Source organism: Trichechus manatus, unplaced genomic scaffold (assembly GCF_000243295.1).
Source record: "Trichechus manatus latirostris isolate Lorelei unplaced genomic scaffold, TriManLat1.0 scaffold00027, whole genome shotgun sequence".
Taxonomy (NCBI): domain Eukaryota; kingdom Metazoa; phylum Chordata; class Mammalia; order Sirenia; family Trichechidae; genus Trichechus; species Trichechus manatus.
Window position 1 is genome coordinate 127722 of NW_004443963.1, and position 23683 is coordinate 151404.

The 23683-nt window shown below is 36.4% G+C and overlaps 2 protein-coding genes across 2 annotated transcripts in view; one reads left to right on the forward strand and one right to left on the reverse strand.

The window, feature by feature from the left end:
* The window catches only part of LOC101357705 (ankyrin repeat and sterile alpha motif domain-containing protein 1B), a gene marked incomplete at its 3' end in the record, with an annotated part of 440450 nt that overhangs the window by 125002 nt on the left and 291765 nt on the right, over nucleotides 1–23683 (reverse strand). Inside the window, exon 9 of the mRNA XM_004374005.2 lies at nucleotides 15169–15312. Coding sequence (XP_004374062.2) covers nucleotides 15169–15312 — 144 coding nt within the window. The remainder of the gene's footprint in view (nucleotides 1–15168; nucleotides 15313–23683) is intronic.
* Nucleotides 7783–8457, forward strand: GARIN6 (golgi associated RAB2 interactor family member 6). The gene has a single exon (XM_012554864.1). It carries the CDS (start codon nucleotides 7783–7785, stop codon nucleotides 8455–8457), a length of 675 nt encoding a protein of 224 aa, XP_012410318.1.

A 23683-nucleotide genomic window follows, 5' to 3' on the forward strand; every position in this document is an offset into this window, starting at 1 on the left:
TCAAACATAGCAACAATTGTGAGGATGGCGCAGGACCAGACAGTGTCTCCTTCTGTTGTACATAGTGTTGTTATGAGCTGGAATTGACATGACGGCACCTAACAACAACAACATAAATAAACAGGGACTAGCCTCCCCATTTTATAGAAGAGGTAGCAGAAGGTGAGTTAATTGCCCAAGATTATATAGCCAATGTACAGCAGCCAATACAACTACCTGAACTAAATTGTAAGGTGGAAACCATACATCATACTTTTGTGTCATTCACAGTGCCTAACACAAAATTATAAGGTAAGATGCATGTTTATATTGTTTACTGCTCTATATCCTGCATAAAATAAATGGTCAGTAAACATTTTTGGAACAAATGGATGGATGAATGCACAAATGATTAAGTAAATGGAAAGCATTCTAAAAGAACTGAAATTCTTATTAAGCCATCTTTTTTTTTTATTCTGGAGGCCACCCACTGCCATCAAGTTGATTCCAACTCACAGTGACTCCAAAGGGTTTCCAAGGCTATAAATCTCTATGGAAGCCAACTGCCACATCTTTCTCGCACAGAGCCACTGGTGGTTTCAAACCGTTGACCTTTTGGTTAACAGTCAATAGCTTTAACCATTGCACTACTAGCAGCTCAACCACCATGGAAGCATTTGTAAAATGAGAAAGCAACTGAATATACACTAAACTAGAATGATATCGATAATTAATGCTATTCTCTTTAATGGCAAAATGATAGAATGAAAAATACTGAACAGATGCTGGTAGGCAGGTTTATTCTTACTGTGAGAAGTTGTGTCCCTGTTTAAATTTTTTTATTATATCATATAAAGGATTCACATGAGTACTGAATCAAACACAGTTAGGTATGCAAACTTGGACAAGTTACTTAACCTCTTGAAACTCAATTTTCTTACAATAAAGTGAAAAAACTTGTTTTAGTTATCTAGCGCTGCTATAACAGAAATACCACAAGTGGGTGGCTTTAACCAATATAAATTTATTTTCTCACCATTTAGGAGGCTAGAAATCTGAATTCAGGGTGCAGACTCCAGCGGAAGGCTTTCTCTCTCTGTCAGCTCTGGGGGAAGGTCTTTTTTCCTTGATTCCTTGGTGATCTTCATGTAGTGTGGTATCTATCTTCCCCCATCTCTGATTTTTTGCTGGCTTTAATCTTGCTTATTTTGTATCTCAAAAGAGATTGACTTAAGACACACCCTTCCCTAATACTGTCTCATTAACATAACAAAAAAACCATTCACAAATGGGATTAGAACCACCACAAGGGTTAGGATTTACAACACGTTTTGTGGTGACACAATTCAATCCATCACAAAACTTCATAGGACTGTGGTGAAATTTAAGTGGGATAAGAAATATAAAGTGTTTATCATTGAACCTGGTATGTAGTAGGCACTCAATAAATGCTAGTTATTATTGTTATTATCATCATTGTTGATATCATTATCATAATACTTTCCTCAAAAGATAGAAAATGGAGCCTTTCTAATGACAAAATTTTAGTTGTTATTTTAAAAATTATAAAAATGACTATACAAAATCATAAAAACCTAGATCATATGAAGGCTTGATGGTAAAGCTTAAATGCATTCCTTTGTAAATGCCGGTATCTCCTTCCTTCTTTTTATAGACATCTGCTCTTTGAATGAGTACATGACAGGTGAAAAGTCTACTGACTGAGCTTCCATAGCCATTGTATTAGTTACCACAAACTTAGTAGCTTAAAACAACATAAATTTATTCTTAAACATTTCTGGAGATCAGAATCCAAAATGAGTTTTACAGGGGTGAAATCAAGGTGTTGGTAGGGCTGGTTCTTTCTAGAGGCTCTAGGGGAGAATAATTTCTTGCCTTTTTCAAGTTCTAGAGGCTATCTACATTCCTTGGCTCATGGTCCCTTCCTCCATCTTCAAGTTAGCAACATAGCATCTTCAAATCTCTTGTTTTCCACATCATATTGCTTTCCCTCTGAGAAAGATCTCTGTGGTTCCAGTGAACCCACCCAGGTGATTCAGGATAATCTCTCCAACTCATGATCGTTAACTTAATCACATATGCAAAGTCCCTTTTCCATGTAAGGTAATATATTAATTTTTTTAAAAATTGCCATTGAGTCAATTCTGACTCATGGTGACCCTATGTGTGTCAGTAGAACTGAGCTCCACAGGGTTTTCAATAGCTGATTTTTCAGAAGAGATCATCTGGCCTTTCTTCCAAGGTACCTCTGAGTGGACATGAACTGCCAACCTTTGGGTTAGCAGCTAAGCACGTTAACTGTTTCCACCACTCAGGGACTCCTATTCATATGTTCTGGAAATTAACATGAACATCTATGGTGGGGGCATTATTCTGTCGACTACAGTCCACCCTCTGGTCACCCAAGATCTATGTCTATCCCCCGTGCAAAATAAAACTCTCAACCTAGTACAATACCAACTCAAAGTCCAAAATCCCATCTAACCCTCAACAGCCCAAAAGTCCCAAATTCCATCATCTAAATAAGGTATGGGTGAGATTTTTGACTATAACCCATCCTGGGACAAAATTTCTCTCCATCTGTGGATCTGTGAAACCAGAAAACAAGTTATCCAATTCCAAAATACAGTGGTAGGACAGGCATAGGATAACAATTATAGAGACTGACATTCAAAGAGAGAAAAAAAACTAAGGAAACAAGGAGTCAACAGTCATAAGAAATTTTGAAATCCAGCTGAACAAACTCCATTAGGTTTCAAGGGCTGGTAATAATCTTCTGCAGCTCTTAGCTCTGTCCTCTGGGTCCTCAGCTATGCCCTCTGAGTTATCCTTCCTATTTCATAAAGGACAGCAAACATTTGCAATTTATTAGTTTTATAAGCCCATTTCCTACCTATAGGATTTTGGGAGTCCTACAGCCTTGTTTCATTTTGTTCTTTCACTGTCCTTTCAGTGCAAGCTGGCAATATTTCTGCTGATACAACATTCTGAAAAACCTTGTGGGTTTCCTGTGTATGTCATAGGGATTTACTTCATTAGACAAGCGGCTCCTCTACCAATCTTTCCTGAAGAATCACATCTCTATTCTTGGCTTCTACTGAGATGGATGAAGGTATTCATGACTCACACATCTAATCACTTCAAAGAGCCCTCTATGTGATTGAAACTCTGTCCTTTTGATCATTCTTAGGACTAGGCAAAGGTTGTCCAGGCACACCCTTGGCTTTGTTTCCAAAGTACGCTTCCCTGACAGTGAGTCTCCAAGTTGTAGCATCTTTTGAAAGCTGGATAGGCTGAGAATTTCCAAAATCATCAAGTCATACCTTCTTTTTGCTTAAAAATTCTTCATTCAATTTATCTCCTTCCTTCTACATTTTATTAAAGGCAGTGAGAAGAAATTAGGGCACACCTTCAACACTTTGTTTGAAAATCTCCTCAACTAAATATTCAAGTTCACCACTTACAAATTCTGCTTTCCACATAATGAGAACATAATTCTGCTAGTCTTTCTGCCACTCTATAACAAGTATCCCTTTCCTGCAGTTTTCAATAACATGTTCCTCATTTTCTTCTGAGTCCTTATCATAGGTGGCTTTAACATTCATATTTCTACCAACATTCTGTTTATGATGGTTTTATATATTCTCTAAAATGATATAAATTGTATCTACTGTTCTCATTTCCTTTTGAACCCTCACCAATAGCACCTTTGCAGTTCATATTTCTACTAACATTCTGTTTATGACAATTTAGGTATTCTCAAAGACAATACAGATTTTCTCCACCATGCTTCTTACTTCCTTCTGAACTCTCACCAGAGGAATCTTTAACATTCATATTTCTATTAACAGTCTATTTGAGGTTATCTAGGCTTTTTATGTCATATTCCTCAAAATTCTTCCAGCCTCTACCCACTGCTCAATTGCAAAGCCACTGCCACATTTTTAGGTATTTGTAAAAGTAGCACCCCACTTCCAGGCACCAAAATCTGTGTTAGTTTCCTATCGTCACTTTAACAAATTACCAGAAACTAGTGGCTTAAAACAACACAAACTTATTCTTACAATTTTGATGGTCAGAAGTCTAACCTCACTGGGCTAAATTCAAGGTCTCAGGAGCGTTGATTTCTTCAGGAGGCTCTACGGGATAATCCTTTCTTGCTTTTTTCAGTTTCAAGATGCTGCTCATATTCCTTGGTTCAAGACCATCACTCAGACCACTGTGTCTATCATCATATCTCCTCCTATGACTCTGACCCTCCTGTCTTCCTCTTATAAGGACCATTGTGATTACACTGGACCCACCCAGATAATCCAGGATAAACTCCCTATCTCAAGATCCTTAACCCAATCACGTCTGTGAAGCCCCTTTGCCATGTAAGGTAGCAAATTCACAAGTTCTGAAGATTAGGATGTAGACATCTTTGGGGGGAGGGGATTATTCTGTCTACCACAGCCATGTTTATTACTAACTGAATTATGTTTAAAATGTTTAACCCATATTTTCAATTAGATAATTTTAAGTACTGCCCTACTTACTGACAATGTAACAAACAACCTAGATATGATTATAATTAACATTTTGTCACTTCTACATTTCAAATGTTTTGAAAGTTTCCGCAAGTAGAAATTCAGCAACAGAATAAGATTATATATTGAATCATACAATTCCTAGAGCTGTTAACAATTGAATAATACCTTGACTCATTATTATTGTTCAGAGTATTTCCAAAATATGTAGTAGTTTTGCTACAGGGGAGAAAAGGTTAAGCCCCTATCACAAAACCATAAGTATTCTAGAGCTGAAAGATACCTATGGGATTATCTCAGTTTTATGAATGGGAAAAATAAGGCCCAGGAATTTAAATGATTTATCCAATGACACAATCTCTAATGTAGAAGAGAGGGAGTATAAACTTATTTTAAGAATATTTAATGACCAACTTATGGAAATCTGACTATTCTAAGTACAAAAGTATAGAAAGCTGCCACATTTACATAAAAAGAATTTCTTAACCTCAAATTCAGGTAGATTTTTATGTAGCCATCTAAGCTTCTCAAGTACTGAGGTAAATACTAATAAAGATCGTTTTCTAAATACCTAGAGGGATCTCAGTAAATTCATCGGATTCATGAAGATAAAGACATATTTACCAGAATGCTACCCACAATGGTTAACAAGTCAAATAAAAAAGGCTCTACCACTGATGGTCTAATCACTAGTTTCAGAAAAATTCTGAAAAGTCTACAGGCCCTACAAGTAATATAGTTTCAAGTTCCCCTGGAGACAAGGCTATCAGCGGTGCTGTAATGGAATCCTAAGAGAAATACCTTGTAATATTTATAAATGGCATAAAGTGCTTTTAAGAAAATTGGTGTATCTGCAAAAACAAAAAACAAAACCTACATTAAATCATACTTCATCCAATGCTACCTATCCAATTATTCCTTTTGAAAAACACCAGACCTACTTGGATACTTTTAAAATGTTAGTTTGATTACTAAATGTATATTAAGTTTGTTAATTTTGTTTTTCCTAATGACAATATAAGTAACATAGACTTGAAGTGAAAATTAAGATCTAAGGAATCTGGAAAGGTCAGTAAGAATTGTTGATGTGTTAATAGGCGTCTCAGTAAATCAAAGAAAATAACCAGACATTTATATTATTAGAAATAACCAGACATTTCAGTATGAAGAGAAATGCTTGTATTAACCTATGGAACAAACAAAAGACTCAGAACAAAAACTATAGCTGTATGTATGTGTGTGGCACAGTGGTTAAAACACCCAGCTGCTAACCAAAAGGTCGGCAGTTCAAGCTCACCAGCTACGCTGCGGGAGGGAAGATGTGGCAATCTGCCTCAGTAAAGGTTAACAGCCTTGGAACCGCTATGGGGCAGTTCTACTCTGTCCTTTATGGTTGCTATGAGTATGAATCAACTTGAAGGTAATGGGTTTGGATTTTTTTGGTTATTTTGGTCATGTACATTATCACACCAATAAACATACTACAATCTTACTCAGTTAATAACATTTATAATTTTATTAACTTGTTTAGTAATAACACTTATAATATTATTAACTTATTGACAAAATTCCTCAGAGCTTCTATGTTGTTAGGTGCCATTGAGTTGATTTCAACTTATAGCAATCCCAGGGGCACAGAGCAGAAACTACCTTCACGGGTTTTCTAAACTGTAATCTTTACAGGAGCAGATCAACAGGACTTTCTCCCGAGGAGTCACTGGGTGGGTTTGAACCATCAACTTTTTTGTTAGCAGCCAAATACCTAACTTTTGCACTACCAGGGCTCCCTCAAAGCTTCTATACTTGATGTAATCTGACAATGGGTAAAGAACAAAGGCATAAATGTGATGTTTAAGGCTCTTTTCATTGTACAGTCAAGGTACAGATGTCTGGGGAGAAGCTTAAAAATTTCATTATTATTTGAGTGTGTGTTAAAACATAATTAATCATGACTGTAAAAATAGATATCATTAATAAAATAGCTTTATCTTTTCTGTTAATAGAAATAAGAAATTATCCTAATAAAAACAAAGTTATAAAGGAGAAAATAAAAATTATAGTATTCATAGGTAAGCACTTTAAGTCTTTCACTGAACATATGTCCATATCCAAACACACACAGATGATTTTACATAAATTGGATCACAATTCTAATGCTAGTTTGAAATGTTTGTTTTGCTGTTTCTGGGCACAAAGAAATGCCATGGATATCTTTTCATGTCAATAAATAGGAAACAACATAATCACTTTTATGGCTGCAGAATCATTCTATCATATAATGCTTGGTAATTTTTTTTAACCAATCCCCTATTGTACGACATTAATCTTGTTTATAATTTTTTTCTACAATAAACATTGGTAAATATTCTGTACTAATCTCTTTACCAACTTGTCGAATTATCTTTTTTAAGGTAAATGTCTACAATTTGAAGTGCTGGATTAAAAAGTATGTGTATTTTTAACTCTTCTACTTAACAGAAAGTTTGCGTAGCCCTTTTTGAAACTAGTTTGCCAGTACGTATTAAGATGGCTAAAAACATTTTAGACGCCCTGTCTAAGGCCCATTTCCTGGGGCTGGGAGGGGGTGTCATCCCCCAGTCTGGTGCTTGGTGATGCTGCATTTGGGGGAGGGGAAGAGACAAGTGCCCCTGCCCTGAGGGGCCGGCTGTTGGGTGACAAAGGAGTGCGATGACCTGTCACAATGAGCAGGAGAGGATAAAAGCGGCTCCCGCGGAGTGGTTTAGGCCAAGGTGGAGGCGGGGAAAGAGATGCCCAGTGGGATTGCGATTGGCGGTTCAGGTTGTGGAATCAAAAAGCAGACGCAGCTGTGAACCGGTGGGTCAGGCTCGAGGCAACGGCCTTCCCAAGCAAGCTCCCACATCTGCGTGTCCTGACATCTGCGCGCCCCAACATCTAAGCATCCCGACATCTCCGCACAGTGACATCTTTGCGCCCCAACATCTTCAGACAACTTCTGCGTACCCCGACATCTACACGCCCAGGCATCTCCGTGCCCAGACAACCCCACATGCTAGAGGAGGCGCGGTCTGGGTGCAGGTGCCCGACTGTCCCTGGCATTGAGCAGTTGGTAACCAGCGCCCCACGCCATCCTCAGTCGCTCTGGGACAAAAAGGGGCCTGCAGAGGGGTACGACTCACCACGCGGCAGTGAGACCAAGGGAACGCAGCAAGCCCTACGAGGTGTGGTAAGGGAGGTGTGGAAGAGCCCCAGAGGCTGCCTTGATAAGACAGCCATGAGCAGTCAATCTACATTACCGTATTACACAGCTGAAAGCTGCCCTGCAATGAGCATGTTTAATATCTCCATGGGAAAACTGCAGCGACAACTGTGCAAGGGAGAGTATACTATATTCGAATATGCACCAATGTTTGAGAGCGATTTCATCCAGATCAGCAAAAGAGGCGAAGTAATGGATGTCCACAACCGTGGCCGAATGGTGACAGTGGGCATCGTCTGCACCAGCCCCAGCCTCAAAGTGCCTGATGTCATGCTGTTGGCAAGACCAACTGCAAGCCGTGAGGAGTACGCCACTTGCGGCTGTGCCACCCAGGGAAAAGGCCACAAGTCTACACAGACCTTGGAGCTAACCAGACTGCTTCCCTTGAAGTTTGTAAAGATATCCATCCATAATGGTGAAAAGCAGCAGCTCCGCCTGAAGCTTGCCACTGGCCGCTCTTTTTATCTTCAGTTGTGTCCCTCTTCAGATACAAGAGAAGATCTTTTTGTTTACTGGGAAGATCTCGTTTACCTCCTGAAACCACCAGTGGAGGCTTACAGCGGTACCCAGGCCATTCCAGTTATAGACACAATGGATGTACCTGTATTTGAGGAAGAGGATGAGAGCCCAGCAGTAAGTCTTTGCAGAGACTCTAAAAGATGGGGCCAGGGAGCTTTGGAGAGCAACTAAAGGCTGATCCTGCAGAGCCTCTGATGCTCTCTGAGGCTCACCTGAAAATGCATTGCATTTGGAAGGGCTTGGCCAAATGAGCCTCCTTTTGAAGGCCTTGCCACACTGGGAAGGTTTCTAGTACTTCTCCAAAGTGTTTCCCAAGGGTTAATTTCAGAGAATCCTGAGCTGTTAGCTTCTCTAATCTGCAATGCCATCTATAGCATACTGACCATGAAATCTATTCTTGAACACTTACTACCCCAACCCAGGCAGGCTGTTAATTTGTGGGACATTTTTGACTATAGACAGTACTTCCTTTATTTGGGTCATAATGTCTTCCGTGACTGCCAGGGACTGATTTTTGTATACATCAATGGCAGTGCAGCATGCTTGTGTGGATGTGTACAATTTGTCAGCAGTTATCAAAATGTAAAATGTGCATACCCCTTGACCAGCAGTCTCATTTCTAGGAATCTATTCTGCAGAAATACTAACGTAAGAATATAAAATAAAAGTATACGAGGATGTTAACTGGTCAATTTTACTAGTGCTTCCCCTGGCACTGGAAGTAGTCATGTAAAACTGGAATGACCATCATGGGGGTACTGTGGCAGGGCCTCCTGCTTTAAGTGGGACTTGATGACCTCAAAGGTTCTTAAGCTCTTGAGTTGTTCCGTTACAGGAAGAAAGGAGCAGACCTTTCTGGTCTCACTTTCTTCTCTACTTCACTTGTTTCTTTTCCCCCGAGGTACACACCATGGAGATCTATGGAAAAGGGGACCAAGAACAGATCAGCATCAGGAGCCTTCACATGGATCCTGAGGTGTTTGGGGCCACCTCCTTTGATTATGCTGAGGAAGAAATCCAACATGCCTCTCACATATACTGCATTAAAGAAAGCACATACTCCTCCAGTCACACAACTGATAGTGCCTGACAAAGGGGCAGGGGCGGCAGCAGGAGTGGTGACAACAGGCCCCACAGCAGGAACTGTAGACGTGGCAACCACTGAGTATGCAGACTCAGAGGGAAAAAAAAACAGCACTGGTAGGGGCAGCCTTCATAGATCAGAAGCAAGTGGAGCAGCATGGCCACAGCAGGTGCTTCCAACATGTCCTCAGAGGGCCTTAACATTGTTGTTTCCAGTACTGCAAGCATGTCCTTGCTTCAGAGGGTACTTCTAGGACATTACCAAGAGCTGCCAGTCTCTCCCCAGAGAACAGCATGAGTATAGTGACTGCAGGGGCAGAGACTACCCGCAAGCCTGTTTCAAAAACAGATAAAGGTTCAGCAGCAAGACCCCTCATCTCAACCTTGCAGAGTGAAGGCTACATGAGTGAAGAGGATGGAAGCCAGAGGGTCTCCCACCTCAAGGTAGAAGCCAAAGGGAAAATAAGGTAACACAGAACTAAAAGAAGGCATTCCCATCACCATAGGACAAGGAAGAACAAGTTAACACCATTCTGGTGCTTAGTCCACCATGGAACCACTAGGAGTGAAAAAAGGAGAAGGGATAGAAGCCATCAGGGCAGAAAACAGCTTTCTCCCCACACACAAAAATGCCAGCCTCAGCACCATCACAAAGGAGTTCCTTAACTCAAAAACTTGGGAGGAGCCAACCTACTAGTTCAGGGTTTTCAAATAAAAGCCCCAATAGGATTGGCTAATTGTTGCAGAGCCTCAAAGTCCTCCCTGTGGTGGAGACAGTAGTCCTAGGGAATAGACCCAGCAGGATTGGCTCCTTACTAAAGAACCTCAAATCCCATCGCACTGCATGCACGTGATACAGAGGGGGACACCTCAGCTAAGACCATGGCGGAGAGCAACACCTTCCACCATAACACATATTCATCAACTCATATTCTCTGCTGTTATATCATATGCTCTATTAACAGGAAGGGTAGCAATAAAACTAATGGCAATTTATGATCAGCCTCTGAACTACCTTTAATAGCTTTCCCTTGATATTTGCAAGTGATTAAATGCATGAATGGATGATAAAACGCTGAAGAGTATTTACCAAAGGTCCTTATCCATTTATGATCCTAAATTTCGAGCCAAAGGAAATCCTTCAAAAACTTCCCAGTATATAACCAGGAAGGAATCAATAGGAAGCAGGCAAAATGTAAATGAAATCAGGAAAGCACCATATTATAGTTTTTTTTTTTTTAATCCACATTTGAGTTATAGCATATAGCATTGCCACTCTTTAGCTATGTGACCTTAAGGTTAACTATTTCCTCTTTTAAATGGTTACCTTGAGAGATTATACATGTGAAATGTCTAACACATAATTGGCACTGCGTAAATGATGGTGATCATTATTATTGTCATAGTGTTGAGAAATAAAGTTGAGTTTCATCATACTTTCTAGAAAGGGCTCCATTTCTATAGTCTCTTAATTCTTGATTTTCCTTCTAGTTCTTTACCAGCTTAAATCTTATTTAACTGCTTTGAGATTATACTTTTAAATAACATTGGATATTTTTAAAATATTGCATTTATATTTGGATATATTTAGGATAGCCAAATAAAGATACCCAAAATATTCTCCTATAAAAGCTCTATTTACAATAAATGTGCTTAGTCTTTTCCAACATGAAAAGAATTGCTTCTTGTTGAAACTTCAATAATCTAGTCACAATGGAAGAATAAAATGCCATACAATATATTCATAAGCATGAACTCCAAGGTGCCCATTATTTTATCCTTTTCAGTCCAATTTTAGAACTCTTGTGGGCAGAAAAAAGCATCTAGATTAAACCTGAACATAGGATCAATTCAAAATCTAGACAAAAAACTGGAAATAAGGTCTCAGTGTTTGGCTGCTAACCGAAAGGTTGGCAGTTCGAATCCACCAGTCGCTCCTTGGAAACCCTATGGGGCAGTTCTATTCTGACCTATAGGGTTGCTATGAGTTGGAACTGACTCAATGGCAATGGGTTTGTTTTTTTTTTATGCAGATTTTGAACACAGAACAGTAGAATTTTAAAAGTGTAATATTCACAGGATAAGCCAATGCTCTCATTTTGCAGGTAAGAACTCTCAGTATGAGTATAAAAACAACACATCACATAGATTAATAGCCCGGAACCAGAACTTATAGGTGACTTGGCCCGTGATTAAGTCTGTGTTCTTTCTGTAATCTTCATGTTTTTTGAAGCTTATCACTATGCTTTGAATATAGAATATATAAACTAAATGTTTATTGGATCCAATTAAATTACAGGTTATAGATTTGATCCAACAAATTCGGGTATATAAAATTTGGATAGCACTACACTAATTGCACTGATCCCAAAGGCTCCTGTAACAAATGGTAAGGCAGACTGGTTTTTCATTAGGTCCTACACGCATAGTGTTTATGGCTTAATGCCCTGGTGGCACAGTGGTTAAGAGCTCCGCTCCTAAGCAAAAGGTCGGCAGTTAGAATCCATCAGCCACTCCTTGGAAAGCCATGGGGCAATTCTACTCTGTCCTATAGGGTTGTTAGGAGTAGGAATCAACTCGATGGTGACATGTACAACAATGTTTCAAAATATAAACAGGACACTGAAAAATTAAAATCAATAAATGCTCAATTAAATTTCTGTAAAACATTTACACATTATAGTTACTATTCATATTTTTTACACTGTGTACATAAAATAAATGAATTATTTTTAGGTGAATTTCAAATACAAAACTATTATCGTAACAGAAAACTTAAATGTTTCATTTTAATATATTTGATATGAGGCTGGAGGCCTAAGGCCTATAAAGGTCCTAAAATGCCCATAATGTAAACTCTTTGGGAGTAGAGACCTATTTTCTTTATTTTTGTATTTAAGGACTATCAGTGTGTTTACCACTTTGATTATTACTCCCTTGGTGATCACAGAGCGGCGTGGTTATTTAAAGCATTGCATACTTTGTATTTCTTTTCTAACTCGTCAACATATGATTTCAATACTGCTTCTCTGACTCAATCCCGTTTTCAATTCCATTATCCTTTGGTAAATATAGTTTCAATCTGTCCCATTTATGATTACAAAATCTGATGTTGATTACTGCCGGATCTTGTTTATCAGGTCACAAGTATTCTTAAAATCAGAAAAAAAATGCAAACACATATTACCTCACCTATTCTAATCAGACATATAATATAATAATAAGGGAATATAAAAAATAGAAAAAAGAGATTAGAATTACTATTTGTAAATGAATCATATACCCAGAAAATCCTAGATAATAAACTAAAAAACAGGTAAGTTCAAAGATGTTGCAAGTTGTCAGATAAATCTACATTTGATATGATGTCTTCAGCATCATAAACAGAATCAACCACTACACATTAAACATAATTTTTATTAATAGATTTTAAAAGTTTGCATATGAAATAATACATATGTACATATAGATGCTAAAGGAGAGCCCATCTACAATAATAACTCTCTCTCTCACACACACACACACACACACACACACGTGCGATCTATATAGTGAGGATATTAATAAAAGAAGACTAAGAAATGGATATGTCCCCCTCCTGGTTTGTTAGATCAAATCCAATAAAAAAGGATACTGCATTTCAAGTAGATTTATAGATTTAATACAGTAACAATTAAAATCCTAATAAGCATATTTTTTAAACTTGACACAGTAATTGTAAAATATAAACGTTAAAAGCAGACAATCATGTCAGCTAATAGTATTAATGTAATTAAGGATTTATTCTGCCATATATTACATATATGTAAAATAATATCAAAACTGAGTTATGTGGTTTAAAAAAATAGAAAAATACAAATACGAAGAGATCTCCGAAGTAAATTCAAGATGAGAGGAACGGGAGTTATTGTTTAATGTAAAGTCATAGGAAAACTAGGTATCAACAAGCAAAAAACATATATATAGCCACATCCAAAATTTTTGTTAAAAGGAATTCCAGATGAGATGACTTAAACAAAAAATATAAAAACAATTTCCCAACTGGCAAGTTTAAATTTCATAGCTTTAAAACTACACAACACACTCGGAAACACGCACACATACAAATTAAGACAAAAAGAAAAGCTTCAGAGTGGGAAACATTTTGTGGTAAATGTAACTACTAAAATATTAATATCCACATTATCTAAGTAATAAATTTATTGAAGCAATACCAGTCTTTATAAAAAAATGGCCAAATAAAAAATATCTAATCTTTAGTTTTTATACTTAAAAAAAAAACGTTAAACAAAAGTCAGTTACTACCAAGCCAATAAAATAACAACATAAGTTAAAATGGCAGAAGTAAATTTTACTAAGGTGGTGGAGAACCAGATATAGTCATATTATTGATGGCATTTTGAAGAGCAGAGTGATCTAAAAATTTATATTTAATTTAAATATATATTTTGTTCCAAGAATTCTACTTTTGTGGATATGAAACAAGATACTGATTTTTAAAAAATCCATTTTTACAAAGATGTTAATTTTATGAGTAAAATAATAAAAGCATTTAATTATTGGTAAACTATTAAGTAGATGAGGGTATATCAATAAAATAAGATCTATTATACATATTTATTTATGGAGATATGAGGTAAAAATCTCTATGTAAGAACTTTAAGTGAAGAAATAAAATTCCAGAATATACACATTTGTTTATTGATTCATTTGACTCTTATATAATTCTGACTATATGCCAGAAACAAGGCTAATACCATAGATGTTGAGATGAACAGACATGGTCTCCCATTTTTGGAACTCATAGTTCTGTACATAGCAATAATTCTGTAAAGGTTAGGAAGTTGTCTTAAGGTCCTATAAATAGTTCATATGAAGGTGAAGAGACTTTGCAACATTCTTGACTCATTACCATGAGTCTTCATCTCCTGTCACAGACTATTTTTTCCACCCATGCTCTATGCAGTTGACTATTATTATACTGTCTTTCATGTTAAATTCCTTTTCATCTTTGTGTAGGGTTATTTCTAAGGGTTTTGGGTCCATAACACACAACAGCAATCGGAAGATGATCCTATAGAATTAAAATTGATTTAATAAATAGCATAATGATTTTAAATTTGCAGTCAAAGTTTTAGTGTTCTGGTATTATTATGGAGCCCTGGTGGTAGAGTGGTTAAGAGCTTGGTTGATAACCTAAAGGTCAGCAGTTCGAATTAACCAGCTACAACTTGGAAACCCTATGGGGCAGTTCTACTCTGTCCTATAGGGTCTCTATGAGTCAGAAGCAACTGACGGGAAAGGGTTTGGTTTTTGGTTTGGGCATCATTATTGGATTGTACTCCAAAATCCTCAGTGGTGTACAGTATTCTACAATGTCTCTATTGTGCTAAGAAAAAAAACCAATGGATATGCTTTTTAAAGAGTAATAGGTTTTCTTGAAACTTGACCTTTAGATCACTTTTTATAATTAGTTTAATATAAATTGTCATTTAATTTTAAAGTGTCATTCTTTAAAATGATATATTTCCAGATCGTAAATATTAAAACCTCATAATTAAGACAGTTCTTCTGAAACTAACATCATAATCAAAATAAGACAGCCACGTAAAGGTTATGTTAATTATGTGTTTGCATATACATACCCATACACTGCAAATTAACTGACCCTATAACTGGAAAAAAAATTACATAGTGAACAAGGTACTAATTGGATTCTTAGGGAATAAAAAGATTTACTTAAGAACATGGGCAACCATTTTTATGTTTTATTATATCTTAATAAAAGCAAACCTTTACCTGTGTAAGCATGGGGAAACCAAGGTTCCTACATCCATTACAAGGAGTTAATGCTTCCCAAAGTCCTGAAGGCCCACAAGTGTTTTCATCATCATCATCTTCTTCCACTTCTCCTGGTGACAAATTTATTGTAGATGAAGTTCTCTGAAATTAAATTTATATTATACCAATATATTATATCGATGCTATTTAGATATCTTAGCAGCAATTAAATTACATAAATTGCTTGTGATATATTAGCAGAAAAAAGTTAGCTTACTTCTAGCTATAGTTATATATCTGTACCATGTGACTGAGCCAGAAATATACATAAGTCAATATAAATTGAAAGGGAAAGAATATAAGATATAAAGTTCATAAAGAAGAATAGAATATGGTAATAACCCAAGAAAATATTTGGATAGCAGTAAATAAGAAAAATCTTCCGATTCATCAAGAATTTATGTTTAGGCATAATATTTTTTAAAAAATATTCAGCTAAAGGAATTACAAAAAATATTTTTAATGAAATAGGTATTGCTAAAGAGACCATTTTTTTCACAATGTCACAAAAAGTGAACATAAAATTTCACATTGACCATACAACAGGTAATATTTAAAAGTTCATAATGGGTCTTCCATGTTGAACACATAGATCTACTTTTTTTACCTCCAAAATCTCACTAATGATACTAAAGCATTTATTTAAAAAAAAAAAAAAAAAGGTTTAAGACATAAGGACAAAGGGAATAGGCAAGATAGATGGGTACTTCTTGATTTAGCGAACTTGAAAAAACCAAAAGCAAAACCTCTGCAAGGGGCGGGGGAGGGGGGGACCAAGAAGCAGGGCTTTTCATAACTCAGCATTCCCAGGAGGGCTTAGGAATTACAGAGACTGGCTACCTATAAGGGTGTAGGTGAAGGTGGGATTGAAAAAGGATGAAAACTCTATATAAGAAGGAGCTAGGCCCCTAGACCATTTCCTTCACCATCCAGTCAGGAAACTAAACTATCACCACCTAGCAAGAAATTAAAGGTTTATTTTCTGGAGAGGTTGAAGAAAAGGGATTAGGAACCTAAGATTCCATGAAGAGTGAGCAACCCAGTACCTTCCCATATTTGCCTTAGAGAACATGGCAGCCAGGTTTATATGCCCCAGGTAGGAGACTAGAATATTCCTCTCTGCAGAAATTGAACTCCCAAGGAAAAAGATCCATAAGTACCCAATAAAATGGTGGGATATATGCCTTAACCCTTACTGTGTGAAGTCCATTTTTCAACACCTTTCAACCAGCTCCAGCAACATACTTTCTTATTTTTTAGTTAAATACAAACAAGTACCCAGGATTGCTACATACTTGAAGAAAGCTTCTAACAAAGACCAAAATAAATATATAGAAAAAATTATCAACAGTAACCTCAAAGAGACAGAAGATATTGCATACATGAAACAAGAACAGAATGCTACAAAATAAACACATACACAGAAATCCAATAGAAGGGTTGGAAAATAAATCTAAAGAAATATCCCAGAAGATAAAACAAAAAGATGAAAAGAAAAGAAAACTAAGGGATTTCAAACCAAGAGGTCCAACATCTGAACAACAGAAGTTCCAGAAATTAAAAAGAGAGTAAAAGATGGGAGGAAATCATCAAAGAAATGGTACAAGAAATTTTGCCAGAACTGAAGAAAAGTACCATACCCATAAAGCCTTAATGAAAAAAAAAAAAAAACAAAGTCCATATATATAAGTAAAAAGAAAGAGAAGAAAAGTTTGCCTAAAGATATTCAGTTTATTCTTCAGTACAATACTGACAGATCATGGTTACTGAATTTAGTAAAGACATAATACATAATTGATTGGAAGTAGCAACTACCTCCAAAAAAGTTGTTTTTTTAAAATAGAACAAGAGACTTTCTTCTTATTCTTATTTCAAAAAATTTGTTTTTCTTCATTTATATCTTAACTTTTCCTTTATCAATTCTCAGAACCTAAAAAAATGATTATATCAAATATTCCCTCAAACGGTTATTGTACATAAGACACAGTAATAATACTAACTACTATTTATTGAGCATTTACTCTGTGACACAAGTGTAACAGGATTATTGTTCATTAATTCTTTTAATTCACATAACAACTCTTTGAGACAAACACTATTATTTTCTCATTTTACAGATGAGGAAACTAAAGCACACTGAGGTCAAGTAAAACCCAAGCTAGTTAGTGGCAGAAGCAGAATGCTAACCCAGACCGCCTGACTCCAGAATCTATCTCCTTAACTACTATATTACATGGCCTTTATTTGGCACAATAGTGTATGAAAGACAGTATATTGAATAACCAAGCTCATGCAATTGCAGTTTAAATCAAAAAAGCTTATTTGTTGAATGTGTTTCTGCTAGATGATGACATTCCTGACAGCACTTTGCTATCTGTGACAGCCAGCGAAATTTTCTCTAATTTGGTATGCAGCAGCCAGTATTTTCATAAATACATATTTCTCAAATCAGTCACAAAAGGTGATTAGCACACAGATTTCTGAAAGCCTATAGATCCTCTGAGTGAAAAATAAAAAGAATCCTAGGAAGTCTAAAACCTTAATCTATATGATTAAACATATAGAATATCTATATGTTTGATCAGTGCTGTCTACAACAATCAAAAGACATCTCCTTTACAAATTCATGATCAATTAATTGTTGGAATGTCGACGTCACCATGACATGGCACCTTTAACTATTACACACTTGACTAAGAATCATCCACATTTCATAAATTATTCAGTTATTTTCTACAAATATGGTTCATTTCTATTGCAATTATCCAATCCATTTGTACAGGGAACTTCCTTATTCTCTGTCTCTCCTCCTCAAAGAAAAATTCTGTTTATGTCTCTTCCCCCTTGTCATGGATTAAACTATGTCTCCCTCACTGCCCCCCCCCCAAAAAAAAATGTGTGTATCAATTAGGCTGGGCCATGATTTCCAGTATTGTGTGGTTGTCCTCCATTTTGTGATTTATGTTAAAGAGGATTAGGGTGGGATTCTAACACCACCCTTACCCAGGTCACATCCCTGATCCACTGTAAAGGGAGTTTCCCTGGGGTGTGGGCTGCACCACCTTTTATCTCTCAAGAGATAAAAAGAAAAGGGAAGTGAGCAGAGAGGGGGACCTCATACCACCAAGAAAGCAGTGTCAGGAGCACAGCACGTCCTTTGGACCTGGAGTCCCTGTGCGGAGAAGCTCCTAGTCCGGGGGAAGATTGATGAGAAGGCGGACAGAGAGAGAAAGCCTTCCCCTGGAGCTAATGCCCTGAATTTGGACTTTTAGACTACTTTACTGTGAGGAAATAAACTCTTTGTTAAAGCCATCTACTTGTGGTATTTCTCTTATAGCAGTACTAGATAACTAAAACACCGCTCATAAACCTTCAGTGATTTCACATGGTGTGCAGCACATAATATCCAGATTCCTTAATTTGCCTTCAACATTCTATGGTCAAACTATTTTTCAGCCCTTTTTATTATTTCATTATACTCAGGCTAGACTATATTAATCAAGCAGAATTATTTACCCTTTCTTAATCGTGGGAGTCAGAATCAACTCAATGGCACACAAACAACAACAATCATCATGTTCCATGCTTTTATTCATGCTTTCCACGTCACCTCTGTGAAGAGCATATTTTAATAGTTAAGAATTTAGATTAGATTAGACAGTCCTGGATTCAAGTCTAAACTCTCCTGCTTATTCTCAGCAGATATCTTTACTGTCAGCCTCACTTGCCTTATCTATGCAACTGGAAAATCATAGTTTTTTTTTTTTCCTGTTAATTAAATGAGATGATGAATATAAAGTCCCTGACACATAATAAGGTTTCAATAAATACTACCATTTTTAGCTATTATTTTATTATAATCCCACTGATTCTTCAAAACACAGTTCAGATAAAATTTTACATAAAATTTTCTAGATCTCCCATAAACAGAAATGATGTCACTCTCTTCTGAACATCTATAGCTCTTTGTGTATTTCATACACCCTGAGATAATAGATGGAAGAGTGGCAAAGAACACTGGCTTTGAAATCCTGGCTCTGCCACTTACAGGCCGTGTTACTTTGAACAAATCTTACTAATCCTCAATTTCCTTATCTTCAAGGTAGATTAATAATAATTCCTACTTGGTAGGGCTTATGAGGATTAACTTAATTGCTCAATAGTGACTGACATAAAAGTAATCAATAAATACTTCTGTTTTTATTAATATCTTTATCATGAAAGAGTTGTAAACATACACATACAGGGCTTATTTACCCAAGTTAACTGTAAGCTATTTGAAAGCAAACATTGCCTTATTCACCTCTGCATCTTTCACAATGTACTGTGCATAATGAAACGTAATAGTTATTGAATGAATTAACTTCAAACTATCATTTATGACTATCTAGAAAATTTTCCTAATATGAAGGGCTGTATATAATTGTATCACAAAAATCATAATTGTTATTTTAGTTTTATTTTATATTAACCATTAAGAGTAACAGAAAGAGAAATGAAAACATGTATCAGTGGTTTAGTACTGCCCCCTAAAGACAGTATGTAAATTAGCTGTGTAAAACCATCTGATTTCTTTATAATTAAAGATGCCTGAGAAAGATTTTATTAAACTAAATATAGTCTTCAGTTATATATGGGAAGGCAAGAAGCCACATGAACACACGTAGACTCAGAGTGTTTCCTTTATCTTGAATGCCTTTTAAGCTTTTTACTGGAGATCCAACTGTGTTACCTAAAGTTCCAGATATCAAGAAATTCTTCCATAGAGAATAAGGCTAAATCTATATAGTTTGAACCTATTAGCTTTCTTGGTTATCACATGGTAATTATGTAGAATAAAGACTGAACCCATTCTACTTTTATGGGGCAAAATCGTTACAATGTGTAAATAATATAATAATATATGTGTGTGCATAAACAATACAATCAATTTGCATGTTCTTACTATCTCTTAATATTTTGTTCGTTTATTGACTCTGGCTTAGTAATCAATACTGTTTATTATTACAAAATCAGATAGAAGAGTGCACACTGTTATCAGGTTTATGAATAATAGGCAAAAGCAAATTTTATAAAAGTTAAGGTTGCTTTAGAAAGTTTATTCCAGTTTAGCTTGTATTTTCAGCAAGATTTAATACAAGTCAAAATGTGAAAGTTCTAGAAAACTAAATTTTCCTTCATGATAGACTGTTTTATATGAACAAATACTATTTTTTTCAAATCTGTTTGCTTCTTTTTTAAAATCAAATTTGTTGAGGTATTAATTACATAGACAATATATACTCATATTAAATGTACAGTTTGAAAACTTTTGATAAACATATACACCTGTGTAATCACCACCACAATCCAGATATAGAATACTTCCATCACTGCACATCATTACCTTGTGCACCTGTCCTGTCAATACTCCTGTGGCCCCAGGAAACCAGTGATCTTTTTTCTGTCACTAATATTAGTTACACCTTTTCTAGAATTTCACAAAAAATGAACTCTACAATATACACTCTATGTCTGGTTTCTTTCACTCAGCACATTTTGAGATTCATCCATGTTTTCTGTGTAACAGTAGTTTGTTCTTAATGCAAAGTAGTATTCCGCTATAGGGATACACCAAAATTTGTTTATATATTCACCTGTTGATGGGCATTTGCATTGTTTCCAGTTTGGGGCCATTATGAATAAAGTTGTCATGAACATTTACATAAAAGTCTTTGTGTGGACCATAAGGTTTTGTTTCTCTTGGTGAAATACCTAAAACGCTGGGTCACATGGTAAGTGTATCTTTTGAAGAAACTGCCAAGATGTTTTCCAAAGTGTTTGTACCATCTTACATTCCCATTAGCTATGTATGAGTGTTCCAGTAGCTCCATATTCTTAGCAGCACTTAATTTCAGCCATTCCAATAGGTATAGGGTCACTATGAGTCCAGATCCATTCGATGGCACACACAACAATAAATAGTGGTTTCACAGTGCGCTTTTAATATGCATTTCTCTGATTACCGATGATGTTGAGTATCTTTTCCTGTGTTTGGAGGCCATTCATATATTTTCTTTGGTGAAGTATCTGTTCAAATCCTGTGCCTGTTTTTTACTGAGTTGTTTCACTTCTTATTATTGAGTTGTAAGAAGTTATTTTTCTAATCCATATTCTAGATACTAGTCCTTTATGCTGTTTATGTCATATCAAAAACATTTTTGCCTACTCCAAACTTGGAAAAATATTCTCCCATATTTTCTCCTAGAGGTACGATATTTTTGCATTTTTGTATTAACAATTTTGCATTTTGATCTTTGATCCACATTGAGCTAATTTTTATGGAAGTGTGAGGTAACAGTTCAGGTTCATTTTTTTGTTTTTTTCTATATGCATACCCCCCACATGTCTGTCAGTTTGTCGTACTATGGAGGATTGCGTGTTACTGTTATGCTGGAAGTTATGCCACCAGTATTCAAATATCAGCAGGGTCACCCATGGCAGACAAACTTCAGCTGAAATTCCAGACTAAGACAGACCAGGAAGAAGGAGACAGTGGTCTACTTCTGAAAAGAGTTAGCCAGTGAAAACTTTATGAATAGCAGCAGAACATTGTCTGATACAGTGCTGGAAGATGAGCCCCCCAGACTGGAAGGCACTCAAAAGACAACTGGGGAAGAGCTGCCTCCTTAAAGTAGAGTCGACCTTAATGATGTGGATGGAGTCAAGCTTTTGGGACCTTCATTTACTGATGTGGCACAACTCAAACGGAGAAGAAACAGCTGCAAATATCCATTAATAATCAGAACCTGTAATGTATGAAGTATGAATCTAGGAAAATTGGAAATCATCAAAAATGAAATGGAATGCATAAAGATCGATATCCTAGGCATTAGTGAGCTGAAATGCACTGGTATTCATCATTCTGAATCAGACAACCATATGGTCTACTATGCTGGAATGACAACTTGAAGAGGAATGGTGTTGCATTCATCATCAAAAAGAACATTTCAAGATCTATCCTGAAGTATAATGCTGTCAGTGATAGGATAATATCCACACACCTATAAGGAAGACCAGTTAATATGAGTATTATTCAAATTTATGTACCAACCACTGAGGCCAAAGACGAAGAAACTGAAGATCTTTACCAACTTCTGTAGGCTGTAACTGATAGAACATGCAATCAGGGTGCACTGAAAATTACTGGCAACTGGAATGCAAAAGTTGGAAACAAAGAAGGATCACTAGTTGGAAAACATGGCCTTGGTGACAGAAATGATGCTGGAGATCACATGATTGAATTCTGTAAGACCAATGACTTCTTCATTGCAAATACCTTTTTTTCACCAACATAAATATCAACTATACACATAGACCTCGCCAGATGAAATATACAGGAATCAAATCGACTACATCTATGGAAAGAGATTATGAAAAAGCTCAATATCTTCAGTTAAAACAAGGCCGGGGCCAACTGCAGACCAGACCATCAATTACTCATATACAAGTTCAAATTGAAACTGAAGAAAATTAGAACAAGTCCATGAGAGCCAAAGTATGACCTTTAGTATATCCCACCTGAATTTAGAGACAACTCAAGAATAGATTTGACACACTGAACACTAGTGACCGCAGATGAGACGAGTTGTGGAATGACATCAAGGACATCATACGTGAAGAAAGCAAGAGGTCATTAAAAAGACAGGAGAGAAAGAAAAGACCTAAATGGATGTAAGAAGAGACTCTGAACTTGCTCTTGAACATCAATTAGCTAAAGCAAAAGGAAAACATGATGAAGTAAAAGAGCTGAACAGACAATTTCAAGGGGCAGCTCGAGAAGACAAAGTAAAGGATTATGATGACATGTGCAAAGACCTGGAGATAGAAAACCAAAAGGGAAGAATACATTCAGCATTTCTCAAGCTGAAAGAACTGAAGAAAAAATTCATCCCTCAAGTTGCAATACCGAAGGATTCAAAGGGGAAAATACTAATCAAAGCAGGAACCATCAAAAGAAGATGGAAGGAATACACAGAGTCACTATACCAAAAAGAATGGGTTGACATTCAACCATTTCAGGAGGCAATATATGATCAGGAAAGGACGGTACTGAAGGAAGAAGTCCAAGCTGCACTAAAGGCATTGGCAAAAAACAAGACTCCAGGAACTGACGGAATACCAACTGAGATGTTTCAACAAACGGATGCAGCACTGGAAGTGTTCACTTGTCTATGCCAAGAAATTTGGAAGGCAGCTACCTGGTCAACCAACTGCAAGAGATCCATATTTATGCATATTCCCAAGAAAGGTGATCCAACCAAATTCAGAGTTATTGCACAATATCATTAGTATCACGTATAATCAAAATTTTGCTGACGATCATTCAAAAGTGGCTGCAGCAGTATATTGACAGGGAACTGCCAGAAATTCAACTCAGATTTAGAAGAGGATGTGGAACCAGGGATATCACTGCTGATGTCAGATGGATCCT

Bases quoted from the DNA above. Each gene is read 5' to 3' on its own strand.
- GARIN6 (XM_012554864.1), top strand. From the start codon at position 7,783: ATGAGCAGTCAATCTACATTACCGTATTACACAGCTGAAAGCTGCCCT.